The sequence below is a fragment of the Corythoichthys intestinalis genome, chromosome 11 (assembly GCF_030265065.1).
Source record: "Corythoichthys intestinalis isolate RoL2023-P3 chromosome 11, ASM3026506v1, whole genome shotgun sequence".
Taxonomy (NCBI): domain Eukaryota; kingdom Metazoa; phylum Chordata; class Actinopteri; order Syngnathiformes; family Syngnathidae; genus Corythoichthys; species Corythoichthys intestinalis.
The window spans coordinates 20167496-20183362 of record NC_080405.1 but is presented as its reverse complement, the minus strand read 5'-3'; the positions used below and the strand labels follow the sequence as shown (position 1 = coordinate 20183362).

Here is a 15867-nt window from a genome sequence, read left to right as displayed (position 1 = left end):
TACTCCAAATCACACAAAATAAACGGAAACTCATGTAAATAAGACAGAGAAGTATTCCGCACTTGATGGCAATGCGTCCGTACCTGGGAATGAACAGAATTATTAGTTTTGTATAAAATTTTATTTGGGAAATTCATTATTTTATTTATTTATTTATTTATTATTTGTCTTTACCTTATCATTTGTAGACAGATTTGTTGTTTAAATAGATTTAACCTGCTTTGAGTTTAGTTGACATTAGTTTTAGCTTCAGTCCCTCCCAATGCCATTTGATTGACAGACCATTCCTTTTGTTAAAAGCAAAATAGAAAAGGCAAGCGAAATAGAAAAGTCAGTGACAAAAACTAATTCATTTTCTTCTTCTTTGGTGGTATATATACAGTAGCCAACGGTGTTTGAGCTTCATTATCACCACCGCAAGGACATATTTTCCGTGCACCACAGCAATGCATTGTGGGATATCAGGAGCACTGAAGTGACCACCGTTGTTGACTTGATCACTAAGCCCTCAAAGGGTCGATTTCACCAAGTTCACTTCGCCGTTTAGGGAAATGGAACAGCCCTTAAAGCAGAAATGTGAAGTAATTTCATAACATGCCAAATATGGTCACAATTAAAGTAATTAAACATTGTCCAACAAATAAAGCATGAAAAAATAATTTATATGTTGTATATTTGACAAAATAATCGTGTTTCCGAAGTTCGAGCCTGAAAGGGGACGAACCCGGAAGTGATACGTCACTCCGGGAACAGCGATGGCAGCTCCATGCATACGGCCGCCATACAAAGCCCTTCAAACAATGATTCAAACAGCGATATAAGCGATAGATCAAGTGCAAGGGAGGAGATCCAAGTTTTTGAAGAGTTGGAGGAAGAAGAGGAGCTTGGAATTTTATGTTGGACCTAACATGTATAAGCCAGACGCTAATCAGGATGCAAACAATGTGCCTAGACTACCTGACATGGAATGGAGACAAGACCCATCGAGATTACAAAATTGGTAAAATATAGGCTGTTAATATTTTCATGATTTGAAGATGCAGGCATTTGCACATAATTTTATGTTTTTGTCTATCTGATGACATTGTTAAAAAAAATAATAATCAGACTTCATGTTCATTTTGGCAGATCCGGCAGCTCTCGTGCATATAAAATAATAATATAAAAACGTTGGGGGGAAAGAAGATGAGTCGTTGATGGCTTTCTCCACTTTATTGTGGCAACAATAAGAAAACAAAATAATAGCGGACTGCCGCCACATTCGACCGCAAAGTTTTGCTTCTCGCTGATCTCCTCCTCGCCTCCTACTACTCCAGCGTCTCTTAAACGGATCGTGCATAGTGTCTTGTTATGAGCTTTTTGTTTACAAATGTATCGAACACACGACGTGCTGACAACTTTGTTTCTTTATTAACACATGGAGCTAACAGTACGAACACAGCTCGGGGCTCTCGGCAGGAAGTGGCGTCTAATGGCGTGAGGAAATGTAGTTTTTTCACACAAGTGAACAGATTACAAAGCATCACTTCAGTGTTGTCCCGAGACTACATTTCCCATGATTCACTGCGTGACCTGCACGCTCGCTGATTCGCTGCCAGACATTAAAACCAACATGCTTGTTGTTGTCACCTGTCAGCGGCTCTCGTACGTAAAACACAAACTAAAAGGCTATCAAGCGATCACCGTGAAAGAAACGCCGAACCGTACAAATGCAATGCAATGCTTGAAGCATGAAGGTGGAAATACATAATACAAATACAAATAAATGTGCACAAACTCACCGGCGGTGTGTGTCTCTTACGGCAACATGACCGTGAATTACCGCGACGCCTACCCGCTTATATGCACATCCACACCCCTTTCCCGATTGACAGTGGATTAACCCTTTCGGACAAGATCGTAGATGACGCACAATTTAAACACGCTTAACCTAGCGAACGCAACAACAACTATGATCGGGGATTGCCACGAGTTAACTTTCGGCTAACGTCGCTAGCTTATACTGTTCATTCCACAACAGTTGGCAGGCTCTGCTTTGACAAAGTCATCAGTCATCTATCCAAAAATCACACATACTTTTTGGCAAATCCTTGATCATAAGCAGACCGGTTAAGGAAGCAGGCATCTTCGAAGTGTTTGCAGCAGAGAACACTACCTGATGATGGCGTGAAATTCATTCACTTCGTGCGAACGAAAGATGTCCATTTACGTGCCCTGCTATCCTTTGGCCACTCATACAACTTTTCGTTTGAGTGAGAACAAAACATCGCCACACACCGCTGTGGGATCTTACCGAGAAGCAATGCAACAAACAATACTGTTCTATGGCGGACTTCCCTCGCACTTCCCGGTGTGACGTAATTTCCGAAGATTTCCGAAGATTACCGAAGAAAAGCATTTTCGTTGTCAAGGGCGTTGCTATGGGTTAAACAAAGAATCTGGAAGGGTTGCGTTAAAAAAAATAATGAAAATATGCTTATAATTGTTTAGCCATTGATATTATTCAAAAACATGGTTGGCCAACCTTACTTCACATTTCCGCTTTAAGATGGCGGCGGGAGTTCCCCCAAGGGAAAGTGCGCGAGGGCACATAAAACCGTGATTGAAACGAAGCCTAGGCCTCCATTTGCGGAAAATTCCTTCGAACTCCAAAAAGTAGCATTGAAAATGCTACTTGACTGTGGATGTGACAGTGCCATCTTTAGGCCGAAAAACGCATCTCTTGTGATTGCAATGTCACAGTTTGCGATCAAATTTTATGGTTTCATGTGATAATATGTTGTGGCTTTGAGTACTCCACAACAAGACACTAAATTACAAAAAATGTTCAATTTGCCGGAATGTTTATATTAAGGGATTCATTTCAGCTAGATATTTTAATCTATATAAAGGCGAGTTTGTCTGTGTGGCTGTTTGTGTGTTCTTGTTTTATGGCCGCCGAAACGGCTGCGCGGATTTAGAAGACATTTTACACAGTTGTACTTTATGTGTCTGGGAGTGATCTTAAATGATCTCTTTAGGCCTCCATTTAGTGCAGAAAATTAATTCAAAACCAAAAAAATTAGCATAGAAAATGCCACTTTGCATTTTTTTATCCGAGCCACGCTGGTAAAAATCTAAATCTATAAATCTATCCAGCATACGTTGAAAAAAATCATGAGGAAGCCCACATTTCGAGGTTCCTTATGTGTCGATTTAACAAACCTTGGCCCCAACAACCCAGCACAGGCTATTCATTCATAGATGAAAAATAAGTTTGCTTTGATTTTTTTTAAAGTCAACAGAAATGCAAAGGTAATATGCATTTTAGATGCACCTCGTACATATTTATTTTTCTCATTTTAGTTTTTTAATGTGTGATTTTTAATTGTCTTTTTTTGTATGACTTTCAAGGCATTTTGTTTTCTTTTGGGGGTAAAAATTAACTTGTATAACTTTAGGGGCTTTCCATTTCTACTGGTTAACTGTAAAAAAAAAAAAAATCTAGAAATTTCTGACATTCTACAATATTCTCTTGACAATAGACTCAGTTACCAGTGAGTGTCTCTTTTCCTGTCAATTTTGTGAAGCAATTAAGCAAGGAAGAACACACACTGCAGTAATATACTGTATTTCATATAGTTCTACACTGACAGAATATAATGTCAGCATACACAGTTGGAACCGGTTCTTCAATCAAAATTGTCAAAAATAATTAATGGTTACTGTCCCAATTCAGGCTGGGTATCAAGAACAAAGCAGTCCTATCCTTGAAACACAGCCATGAAACAGGCATGTCAAATAAAGAAGTCAACTGAAGCAATACCATGTCCATGTCAAATTAAAAATGATAATAATTCTATCAGCTGAGTTTTAAATCTTTAAACTCGTTTGGTTGCATAAGTATTGAAATGCAAACCTTAAATCTTAGGTCAGTTGTGCCGGTAACATAAGGTGTCATGTCACTGGCATGTGGTGTATGATCTTGGTATAATGAATTAAATTTGAAGTAGAGGATACTTAGGCTAGGTTCATACAGCAGGTCTTAATTAGAGATTGACCAATATGGATTTTTCAGGACTGATACCGATTATTAGTAGTTAGAGGGGCCGATAAACAATTTTTGGACCTGATATGAATTTGCATTAAAAGTATAAAAACTGGCGTAAAAAAATGAATAACGCAAACACTGAACTTCATTGAAACGCCTCAAGCATGTTTATTGAATCACATAAATAGTGCTGCACTTTGAGGGCCTTAAAAGCTGGAAAAGCGCAACACAAGTGTAACTCCTTACTATTACCATTTAACCAATCAGAGGACGGTGTGAATACCAGTGCAAGAGACAGCAGGCAGGAGAGAGAGGCGCAGCTGTATCTGAGCCAAAATAACCGAGTTTCAAATGGATTTTTTTCATATCGGACGGTCGATTTAAAAAAAAAAAAAAAAAAAAGACAGATACAAATATACGTCAAATTTCCAAATATCGGCGCCGATAATTGGCCCGGCTGATAATCTGTCTATCTCTAGTCTAAAGGCTGATTTATGCTTCTTCGTAGCGGTGACGGCAGACCTACGCCGTAGACTGACTTGTTCCTCCAACAAATCCTGACTACACGTCACGTCAACGCGCGTGACGTGAACGTCAAAAGAGTGTGATTGGTCCGCTCAGGATATTGTTTCCGGTTCAGCAAAACAACAACACCATTTTTAAACATTCGCAAACGTCTTCTGTGTCGCCTACGCGTCAACATTAGCATTAACAACATTTGTTGTTCAACATTGATTAGCTACTGCTGCAAATACACACGTTCCATCTCCGTTGCCATGGCTATCAATGACCGTAGGAAAACTACAGGAATTCGAGAAGAGTCCTCTAAAACCGTACAAACACAAAGCCACATCCCTCCAGTGGCATGGCGGTGAATTACAGCACAAAGCGTTCCCTTGACGCAGAACTTCGAATGCGCATTGACGGCGTCGTATCTACGCTGTCGCTCCGCCGTCACGGGAACACAGAAGCAAAAATCAGCCTTTAATGCACACTTCCAGTTTTCATCATATTTATTTTTGTGGCGTGCACATTCAGACTGCCATTTTCCATTGAGCCCGTTCAAGTATTACGCATGCGCACTAACTCACATCCAACAAACGCTGAGCAAAGTGACCCGCATGCACAAAAGTATCAAAACAAATGCATTTTTTTGATTTGCAAAAAGAGAACACAAATAACAGACATAAATAATCCCAGTTTACTCTTATATTTAAAGTTTATATGAATTGATAAACCGCATTCACGCACTGTGTGCCAGACGCTCTAACTCTTTGCTTACGTAATTGCTGCATGAATTCCAAGTTAGGAGACTTGAGACTTCAGACTTTCGCCACATTTTGAAAAGTTTTGCCCAAGTCGGATTTAAAACCACATACGAAAGTGACCCAGATCGGATTTAAAATGGCCCACTTCTATGCGACTTGTCACGTTCAGACGGTCAAATTAATGCTTCACTAAAGTCGGAAAATCACGAAAAAATTGGACTTGTGCATTAAGACCAGGAGTATGAACCTAGCCTTAGAGACACGATTGAAACCCCATGCCTCAAGATAAACTTTTAAATTAGCCTAGTAGCAAACAAAACTAAGTTACAGGAGGTACGCTACAAAACATGAAACTCCCAATAAAGATAAATTAGTTATGAGTTGATATTAATTTAGCAAATTCTCTCGAGTAACTTATTTGAAGTATTCTAACTCATTTTATCATGTTAAAAATGAATTACGTAATGAGTCTTGGAGCAAAACTAAGTAAAACGAACTTGAAAAGATAAGTTGTTTTCAATTCAAATGTTGAGTTGTGCTACCTTGAAATGTTGTTGTGTGAACATAGCCCTAGTCTTTCTCCTGATGCGTTCAAAAGGGATGGCCAGCCAGAATGTATAGCTCACTTGTCTACACATTGCTCTGTCATTGAGTGACCCAGTTTTGAATCCTGCTTGGATCAACTTTATGTAGTTAAACCCGGGTTAAGTCCAGTTTACTAAAAATCTGGGGTTCTGCTTACTTAACGTAAATTCAGCTTAAAATTTTGAGTTTTTGGCAATAACTTGCATTTGTTTGTAGTTGTTTTCCATCAAAACTTACAAATGCAAGCGAAATAGGTTGATTTGAAATTTCATTTTTTGCCATTTTTTTAACAGTGAAGTCTTTTTTTTTTTAACTAATATTTAAAATGTTGGAATAAAATACTTACTGTATAACATTGAACATGGGCTACAAATAAAATACAGCCAATTTTTAATGCACTGGAAATGCACCAATTTACCTGTGCTACTGTGACATCTTTGGCTGCAACTGACTAGAAGGGGTCAAAATGTCTAAGTAATAATGAAAGCTCATTTTTCTGTTAACAAGGTTGTAAGGTTACATGAGATGCTCTTTGAAGACATGAGAATAATGCTGGGAACATGGAACCAAAGAAAACATTTACAAAGATAAACTGACGATGGGTCATATGTTTTAGTTGTGATGTCTTATGTTTTATGTTTTATGCTTTCTTTCTTCGGGTTAATCATATCACATCTTGTAACTGTCAGTGATACCGATGATGATGATGACAATAAATAAATAAATAAATAAATAAATGTTTTAGTTAAGTTTATTATTCTTCCAGTCACATAACACGACTACTGACTTAGTCACGACAATAGTCGTTTATTTATTGCTACAGTAACAGATTGAGGTACAAGACAAAAGAATTGGTACCAAGGCACATTCCAAAGCGACCACATGAACTGGCTTTAGCAGGTCCTGAACAAGGTTGTTGAGATTTTTAAGCCACACAGCAGCAACCAGTTTTAATTTGCAGAAAAAAAAAGAAGACATTTTTCAGACTAGCCTAGGTAACTGGCAAACTCCACAGTGATAGGACAGATTGATTGAAATGACATTCATTGTTGAATTTAACATCCATCTATCCACTAGCTGGACTTTAATCCATGCTGGCTTTGGGCGAAAGGCATCTTAGGTTACATTCTGGACCGGCTGCTAATTAAATACATGGATCTTATTGATCGAGCAAACAAACATTCACACTCATACCTATGGACAATTTGAAGGGTTAAATACTTAAAATGTATGTTTTTGATAGAAGGAAGCTGGTGTAGCCGGTGAAAATTCACACAAAAGATCTCCCCCCCCCCTCCCCACTGAATTTGAAAGCCTTTTCCGCACCCTCAGTGTTGTACTTGACCGAGCAGAATGCAGCTGAGTATACACCTTGGCGTTGCAGGGTTTTTGTATATGTTGGCACAATCGGAATGAAACATCTACATGCCAATGTGTAATTACTGGTCAAATCTAGACCACCTGCAAGTAATAAACAGCCCACCGGCTGCAACAGTTTAACAGGGTGGACTTCAAAGCCAAATAATCTGAAGTTACACTATTTTGAATTCAAGCAAAGGTTTTTATGAATATAGGCCTCTAAAAACAGTAAACTACATAGATTTGCCAATTTTAGGAAAACTTTGTTTGACTATTAAACAACTGTTTTTCGTGTCTTTATTGCAGCAAGTATTAAAAGAGATAACATTTATAAAATGTCAACCCATTACACGTGACTTCAGCCTACCCCATGGGACCCTGGTCCATTGAGTATCAAAGGATTAACTGTACTGGTGTTTTGCTTTCCCTTCTTGTTTTTTTTTTCTTTCTTTTTCACCATAAGAAGGGTTGAATCAAAAATTATGATGAGAATGACAAGAGCCAAAAAATAAAATATACAACACTACTATCCATACCACTAGTTCTAACAAAACATCTGTCCAGATTGTTTGTTTTTTTTTAAATTGTGTCAATTTGCCAAGCAATAGTAACAGTTCCCACAGTAATTTTTATTGCCGTCATTCCCGTTAGGATGTTTTTCTCAGTCCAAAACAATCTGTGTCATTAGCGTCACAAAATGATTTAGTGTCCGACCTCCTCAGAAATTAAATGAAATCACAATGTAGAAAAAGAAAGGTGTGCAAACATAACACAAAAATATTCATAGTAGTCACCTAGATGCTGACACAAAATTATTAATTTGTGAGTCAGGTGTAGATCAATCGCCTTCAAATTGCAGTTCTCCAGTGAAGACGGCACTTAAAGGGGTTTTAGAGGAGCATGCATAATGGATCACAAGCAGTGGAAAAAAACTTTCTTTTGCAGTTAAGCTTTGGCAGTCTTGTTTTGTTCATAATATAGTTGTTTTGTTCTTACGTTGGTTGGATTGATCTTAATCCTTTCAGATTCGACACTGGCCGACGAAGAATTATGTAAGGAAATGGAGGACAAAATGTACTGCCCTGTTTTTCCAGACCAGATTATGAGGAATCTTCCAGGTTTAACTCACGCTTTGACAGAGCCAAACTATACAGTACATTTAAATTCCTCTTGGGCCTTAAAGATATAACCAAGATATTATGAAATACATCAAGCTGCTAAGTCATGGCCAGTCCAAATGAGCAGAACACATCTGCGCTCCCCAGTTTATTTTCCTCCACATAACTGCTTTCACCGTTGATGGCGGAGGGCAGACATTGTTCCAGCGTACAGTCTAAGAACCTTAATCCTTTCCGATAGCTTGACTTGAACCTTCACGTGTGACTGTGCATCCCGTACGGAACGAATTCAAAAGGCAAAACCTACAAGTTTTGTGGTGTGAACTTCATTTATCCATTTATACTAGTATATTCCTTGACAGCAACAGGGGTAAGGCGGGACTCTGGTAAACCGTGGTCAACATTGTCAATAGCCTGTGATCTAAACCAGAAATATGCAGGTAAACAAAGCAGCAAACAATGGTCTGATTCCAGTGGAGGCAAGCTTTATGAAGAGCTCCACTCAAATGAAGTCAATTCCTGGAAATCTAATTATCACAAGCTTTTATAGTAGTTATTTCCTTCACAAAGCAGTCACATCCTGCCAAGAATCTTCCCGCCCAGGAGTTTCTGGCAACAATATAAGAAAAAAAAACTATAAGAAATACCAAATAATTAACACAACTTTTGGCTAATTATTATACCACAAAATTTTTCATTGTACAATGTAAAAGATGCAGCCCCCCCAAAACATTCCAAGACTAATGTCGCAAAAAAAAAAAAAAAAAAAAATTCAATTACTTACTACAAGTTTTCTTTTTCAACTTGATTGCCATGGAGTATAACTGTGACCTAAGCCTCAACACTCATTAAACTTTTTTTCACATGTTTTTTGCTATATTCTGTGTGACAGTCCATCAGGTACTACACAGTGTATGGTTATATGACCCATAAGGTTACACTTGCTTGGATGAGTAATGGATAATCAGGTAGCAAAACACAAAGGCCTTTAAGAGAAGAAGTCTTATGTTGCCAAGGGGTGAAGAAAGCAAACCCCAAAGTGTAGTCTTGCTACAGGGCCAGATGAACAATTAGCGCATCTACAAAATGATCCTGCAGCGTTTGTTTCATTCACGCTGCGAGAAAAAAAGCCAAGCATTGAGACAGGATGACTTAAGGCTTTTTCAACACACATGCCTGTTCACAATGCTCTTAACATATGGCATTTCCTGGTTACAAACAAACATCGCAGAGCTTGAACTACCTCCCTACTCATAAAAACGGATTATGTGTAGTGCATGAAGATGTGGTACTGAAAGCTGAAAAGGGTGTTAGACTATAGGGGGCTTATGTTGAAGAATAAACTTGTGGTTTTAACTTGAAATAAAATGTTTTGTGACAGTCCTGAAACTTTTTCCCCACAACTCATACAGTATTTGATTCAGAATGGAAAAGAAGCACTATCTGTTTGGTTTTCTTTTTGTTTTTTTACACTGTTGAGACAAAATGAAGTTAGAAATTGTTTGAATTGGTCATATACTGGAGGTAACTTATTGCAACCATGATCATTTTTAAAGAAACACTTGGTAATTGTTCAGTTTTGGTCAATTTTAGTGATGCCAGTGGGAAAAAAATGGTAGTGTTTTGCCTTACGGAAGACTGCGTTTCCCATGAGGACCAGCCCGAACCCGCAATGTGTCGTAAAATCATCAATCAATCAATCAAAAATCAATCTCCCGGTTACCTGCAGATGGATTAAACAACATTTCTGTTTCCAACGGCTGTGTGAAAGATGAATAGTAATAAGGTAATGAATCCAGTTGTGGCTAAACAATAGCATATGATGGTTGGCACCCGTGCGCCTTAGTGTGGCTACACCCCCAGCCCACCCAAACTCGTCAGCGCAGAAGAGTTCGGCGGGCTTTTTTTTTCCTCCTCAGACAAATTTTGTCTCTTTTGCTGTTTTTTTTGCAGAATTCAGGCGAAAGCATTCGCATGGACTTCAGTCTTTATGATGAATGGGGAAGTGACATCCCAGATAGCAGACCTACAATAAATAAACGTTGATTTTCCATCAAAATCACGAGTATGGTTGACATCGAAATTCTTGACGTAGAGTGACATTGACACAACGTTGATCTATGCTATGTCAGGCTATGGTTGGGTTAACATTATTTTATAGTTGATGAACTAATGTTGACAAATACTTGATTTATGTTTGACCGGGTAATATGATTGAAAAGTCATTGAGTTATGGATGAGCGGGCGTTTTGGTCGAAAACATAACATTGATTCAGCGTTGTTCCAATATTAATAATCAAAATGACGTTTAGGTTTTGTAAGGATTTCAACGCTGAAGCAACATTAAATGAGGATGCAAAAGTGACGTTGAATCAACGGTACATGATCGACAGTGGAATGTTGATGCAACATCTTTTCAACGTCGGTCTGCTATCTGGGATATGCCGTAAAGCAGTCAGCACTTTTGTAGGTTTTTTTTGTGTGCCTGGCAGGGTTCCTGCGACCCTTCTCAAACTTTATTAGTGCCGGTGTTCTGACAAATTTTGCAACCCATCGAAAATTAAAGTTAATTAAGTTAGTTAAAAATGGCCGCCAATGTAGCGATTCCAAAGTAAACACTACAGAATTTCTTTAAAGAAAGGAATATTTACTTACATTTAATCATGTACAAAAGTTCTCAGACACATCCTGCCATGTTAGCTGCACACAACAACTGCACCCCGCTCTTTCACTGTTAGCGACTTTGCCGTGTCGTTAAGCACTAATTTACGCCATTTTCGTGTTGTACATGTATGTTCATGATGTCATTAGTTTATTTAGCACCTTTGGATAACATTGAGAGTCCAACTGAATGTAAAAGTTGGCTTTTCCACCGCCACAAAAGCTTTAGGAGCAAATTTTTATAAGGGAGCAAATTTTGACAGAACACCGGTGAATGCGATAAAGACACCCTCAAGATATAAATGAGGTGTCATTCAACTAGTTGTCAGTCGACATAATATCAAAAATGTTATTAAAATATTTTATAATGGTTGAAAAGCTACCTAGTGTTGCTTTAAATGTCAAACTTCTTCGAATACTAAAACAAAGGTCATATGGGTGGTTTGCCATGATGAAGTGACTCACAACATTGAAAAACTGCTTTTGGGGGGAATGTGTTATTAATAGCTTACTGTTGTACGTTTATCGTGATATAAACGCACTTAAATTGTAGAGCGTCCCTCATCTAAGAGGATGATTTCATGTAGACTGAATGAATAAATGCAGGTATACTACTTACCCACTTTGAACTGGGAGGTCTTGTCCTCGGGGTCTGCATGCTCCCTCACCAGCATCATATGCAGGATGCCAAAAGAGTTCTGAATCCCGAAGATGGACCCATTGCACCAGGTGGCTGCCAAAACCACCAGCCAGCCAAAACCACCTTCAGGCGGAACGAATCCTCCGCCGTTCCGCTCCGTCGTATCAGGTTCAAGAGCCGGGGGTGGAATCAGCTTGCATCCAGTCTCGATCAATTGTACTGTGCTGTCCTCCTGGGGCAGTTTATGCTCACTCTCCGGTGAAAAGTCATCCTTCTCCCGCCCTGTATCTTTGGCAGCATCGCCCTGCTCGTCCGGGGAACCCGCGGCGGACTGCTCCGTCCCGGACACGCCGCTAGACGGCTGCGCCTGCTTGTCTACCCCGTTCGTCCCCATGCTGTCTGGTCTAGCGCTGAGGTAACTGCGGGCTCTTGGCGCACATACATGAGATATAGGTCACTCACATAAGCGTGGATTTGAATAGCAGATTTGATTGGCTCCCCTTCAAAACATAGTGGCCGACAAGCTCCCTATGCGTTGCTCACAGTCTGGGCGTCAATAATAAAAGCCGCGAGCCCAATATGTGCCATTTTGACAGACTGATTTGATTGTTGGCGCTGTTATTTTAAAAGAGAAAGAGTTCTAACAGATTGAGAATCGTGTTTACTTTTGCTGGCTTCCTCGCTCACCAAAGAACCGGCCGGACCACTAACCTGAGAGCACCTCGTCTCGGCCTATAGGCACCACTTTAGTCCCCGACGACAACGCAACGACGGCTGAGTTAAGGTAAACTGTTCTAATAAAGTGGGTCTAATTCACGTGTGTATATTCCACAGGCTCCTTCGTCTCGGCCACACACCGATCAACACAACGACGCCGGTCGGGCTGTCATTCAACAACTAACTCACGCCCTCCTTTCCTGGCAGTCGTGGTGGGTGGGTCGATTCAAGGAGCAAAAAATATCGATACACACAATGATATTTGTACGTTTTGGTATCAGTGTCATGATGTCGTTACTTGAGTTTCTGTTGGACTATTCACTGCTGCAGGTTTCAGTAAAGAGGTAAATTATCATAGTTGGCTGTGTTTGTATTGCTACTCACCAGTCACATCTTCCTGAACTTTTTCTTTCTTTTTTTTTTTTTTTTAATATATATTTTATCATTTATAAATAATAAATTACTTTTATGCTCATTGACAGCTTGTTGTAATGGAAAATGTCACTTTGGGACAAGTCATTTATGCCACCGGTCCCCAACTACCGGGCTGCGGACCGGTACCTGTACGTGGCGCATTTGCTACAAGGCCGCAGAGAAATAAATAATTTATTAACGACTCCAATCTGGCCTTTGGCTCTTGACACATCAATATCCCTGTCTACTCTATAGATCTCGCGGCACACCACAAACCAAAAATGTTCAGAATTTACTTTACAATATATTTAATTATAAAATGATTTCTCAATATTTATACTTTCTCAGTGTGCAACTTCAGCCAGTTTAGATGAACACAAAGGCGATATGCTGGCCGCTGCTCTCAGTCTGTTTTTTTTTTTTTTTTTTTTTGTTATAGCAGTTAGGCTTGAAAAGCTCAGAATTATCAGACAGGGGGACTTTAGCAATGTCTTTAACCGCATCAGGGCCGACAATGTCACTGACAATGGCTTTGCAGGCAGGTAATAGTAATGTCTCTGCTGCAGTGTGGGACTTTTTGGATTTAGCAACAACTTCAGCAACAAGGCTTGGAGGGATTTCTCATATACCTTTGTAGTTTTTGTAAAAAAAAGGGAAAAAAAAGAAAAAAAAAAAGTTGCCTGTTTCGCTGTGTTTTCATGAAGGCAAACAAAATAGTCCACCGACTTGTTTTTAGTTTGAAAATGATGTTTAAGCTTTCATAGGCGGACTTTGACTTTTGGGGCGAGGGGGACACAACATGTTGATAGCCCCGAAACATAGTGTCAACAATAAAATTAACTTACAAAAATATTTATAATAAAAAGTTAAAAATTAGCGTTTTTTGTTTCCCATCATTTTTGAGGGGAATTCAAAATAAGACTGCTTAGGACAGCTATACTTTTTGCCAAGATCATCCATTGTATATGGTAGGCATGCCAGTGTCGTGCCAATGTGGTTACCCCCGTCAAAAATTGTATCCCCTGGGCGGAGCCACTGTGCTGCACTTATTTGCTTGATTTCCATGTTTTGGTGATGTAGTTATCTGCAAGGTTTTAAAACATGGCCCGTCCATCCAAAAAAAAAAAACTTTTTTTTTTTCCTGACGTATAACGTAAAATATGTACTGAACGTAAAATAGGGCAATGCTTTACTGTTTTACTCGTAGGATGACCTATAACTGTTATTAAAGAAATTCAAGTCCCGTATGGAGTTCCTCCAGTTTAATAAATGTCGGTGTCCAAAATATATAACTGTGGTTCTTTTCTGGCTTCAATTAATTGTTTAAGTCGACATAACTCATAACTAATGCGTGTGTGTGTGCGCGCTCCCGCGGCCAGGGGATATAATTTTGATGGGGGAAACTACATTAGCAAGACACCAGTGGTGGCTCTGTTGTACAATTAGTGGGGTGAATTTAAACTCCACTCACCATTTTGACTGTGGTCTCTGGCATTTCATGGTCCACATCTTATATCTTTGGTTCTTGCTCAGTAGTTGTTGTCGCTTTTGAAAGAAATTACATACATCCATCTTTGGAAAGCTTAGGTTTGAAGAAATTATGTACATCCATCTTGCCTCTTTGCTCCTCGGGTGGTTTTGGCTAAGCAAAGCAGGTGCTAGTCACAGGATCTGTTCGAAAAATAATTTTGACCCATTATAAAATATCTCTTTTTTTCATTTAATGCATTTTTGTCGTTTGTTTTAGTGTTTTACAACTTTTATAGACAATATTTTACCAGAAAATTTAATTAAATGCAATGCAACTTTTTGGCCACTGGGGGGCCTTTAACTCCGCCTATGACTTGGCACCATAGCGCTGTTGGTAGCTGCTCGTGTCGCGTTCAAGAACTCCTCAGATTTATAGCCATCAGCCACCTTGCTGTCCTCGACAATGTGTTTGAATAAAACAAAGGGAGGATCTATGGCCGTCACATATGGATAAAATGGAAAAGACAGTTCCGTGTATATCAATACTTGACAATTCTAATCAAATGATGTACCTTAGACGTGCTGGGGTCCACATGGTCGCGGACAGCAAGGTGGCTGATGGCTAGAAATCCGAGTAGTTTTTGAATGCAACACGAGCAATACCTCGCTCATCTGCACACGACCGCAACCTTCTACCTACTCCTTCCTTCCAACTGCAACTCCGCCCGACGACGTTAAAAAAAATGCTATATTGGATAATTTGTCGCGGCACACCTGACGATCTCTCACGGCACACTAGTGTGGCGCAGCACACTGGTTGAAAAACACTGCTACAGACTAATCCGAGTAAAGATTTGTATAGGTCACCATCTATTGGTTGGCCACAATTACTAGGGTGTTTGCACACCTATAGAAGCCCAGCGCCGGTCAATGTAAACAGTCACTTTAAAAAACCGGAGATGTGATACTTTTAGTTTCATAATGTTAGGGTTCGCGGAACCGGTGGGGGGATCCCAACGCAGGCAACGTGACAAACACGATGAGAGAGATCATTCTCGTTTATTTGAGTCTCTAGCTTCAAGCGAGGCAGGAGGCGGAATGGTCGTGGAGAACACTGGCTTCCACGTGTGTAGCTGTCAGCTGGGAGTTTGACAGGCTGGGGTTGACAGAAGTATCCGACGAGGGGCGCGCTGATCAGGTCGTGGAAAACAGACAAGTTGTTCGGGCGACGTGGTGGTGCGTCCGCTGGGCTTTTAAACTGGCTGATGACGATTGCTTACAGCTGGCCGCTCCACCCGTCTGACGTTCGACCTGTAATCAGGCAAAACTCCCCTCACCTGAGGCAGGGCTCAGGAAGGAGGGACGGAGGCCCTAACACATCATAGGAAATATGTTTGCTCGACTAGGGGGTACTCATGCTCTTTGGACGAATAATGCTTAATTTCTGTGAATTTTTTTTCTCTTGCCAGAATTCAATGTTTTGTTTAATTTTATTTCTTTGGCTTAATGGGGTTATGTAATATCTTACAGTACAGTATAAAAACAACAGTTCATATCGAAAACTTTGTGCTGAGAAAAAAATAACCTTGTTTAAAAAAAGAGAAA

General features: G+C 39.7%; 1 protein-coding gene across 1 annotated transcript in view; it reads right to left on the bottom strand.

The window, feature by feature from the left end:
* Positions 1-12598, bottom strand: part of slc16a2 (solute carrier family 16 member 2) — a 38990-nt gene extending 26392 nt beyond the window's left edge. The window contains exon 1 of the mRNA XM_057850093.1: positions 11641-12598. Coding sequence (XP_057706076.1) covers positions 11641-12055 — 415 coding nt within the window. The 5' untranslated portion in view covers positions 12056-12598. The remainder of the gene's footprint in view (positions 1-11640) is intronic.
* Positions 12599-15867: the final 3269 nt, after the last annotated feature.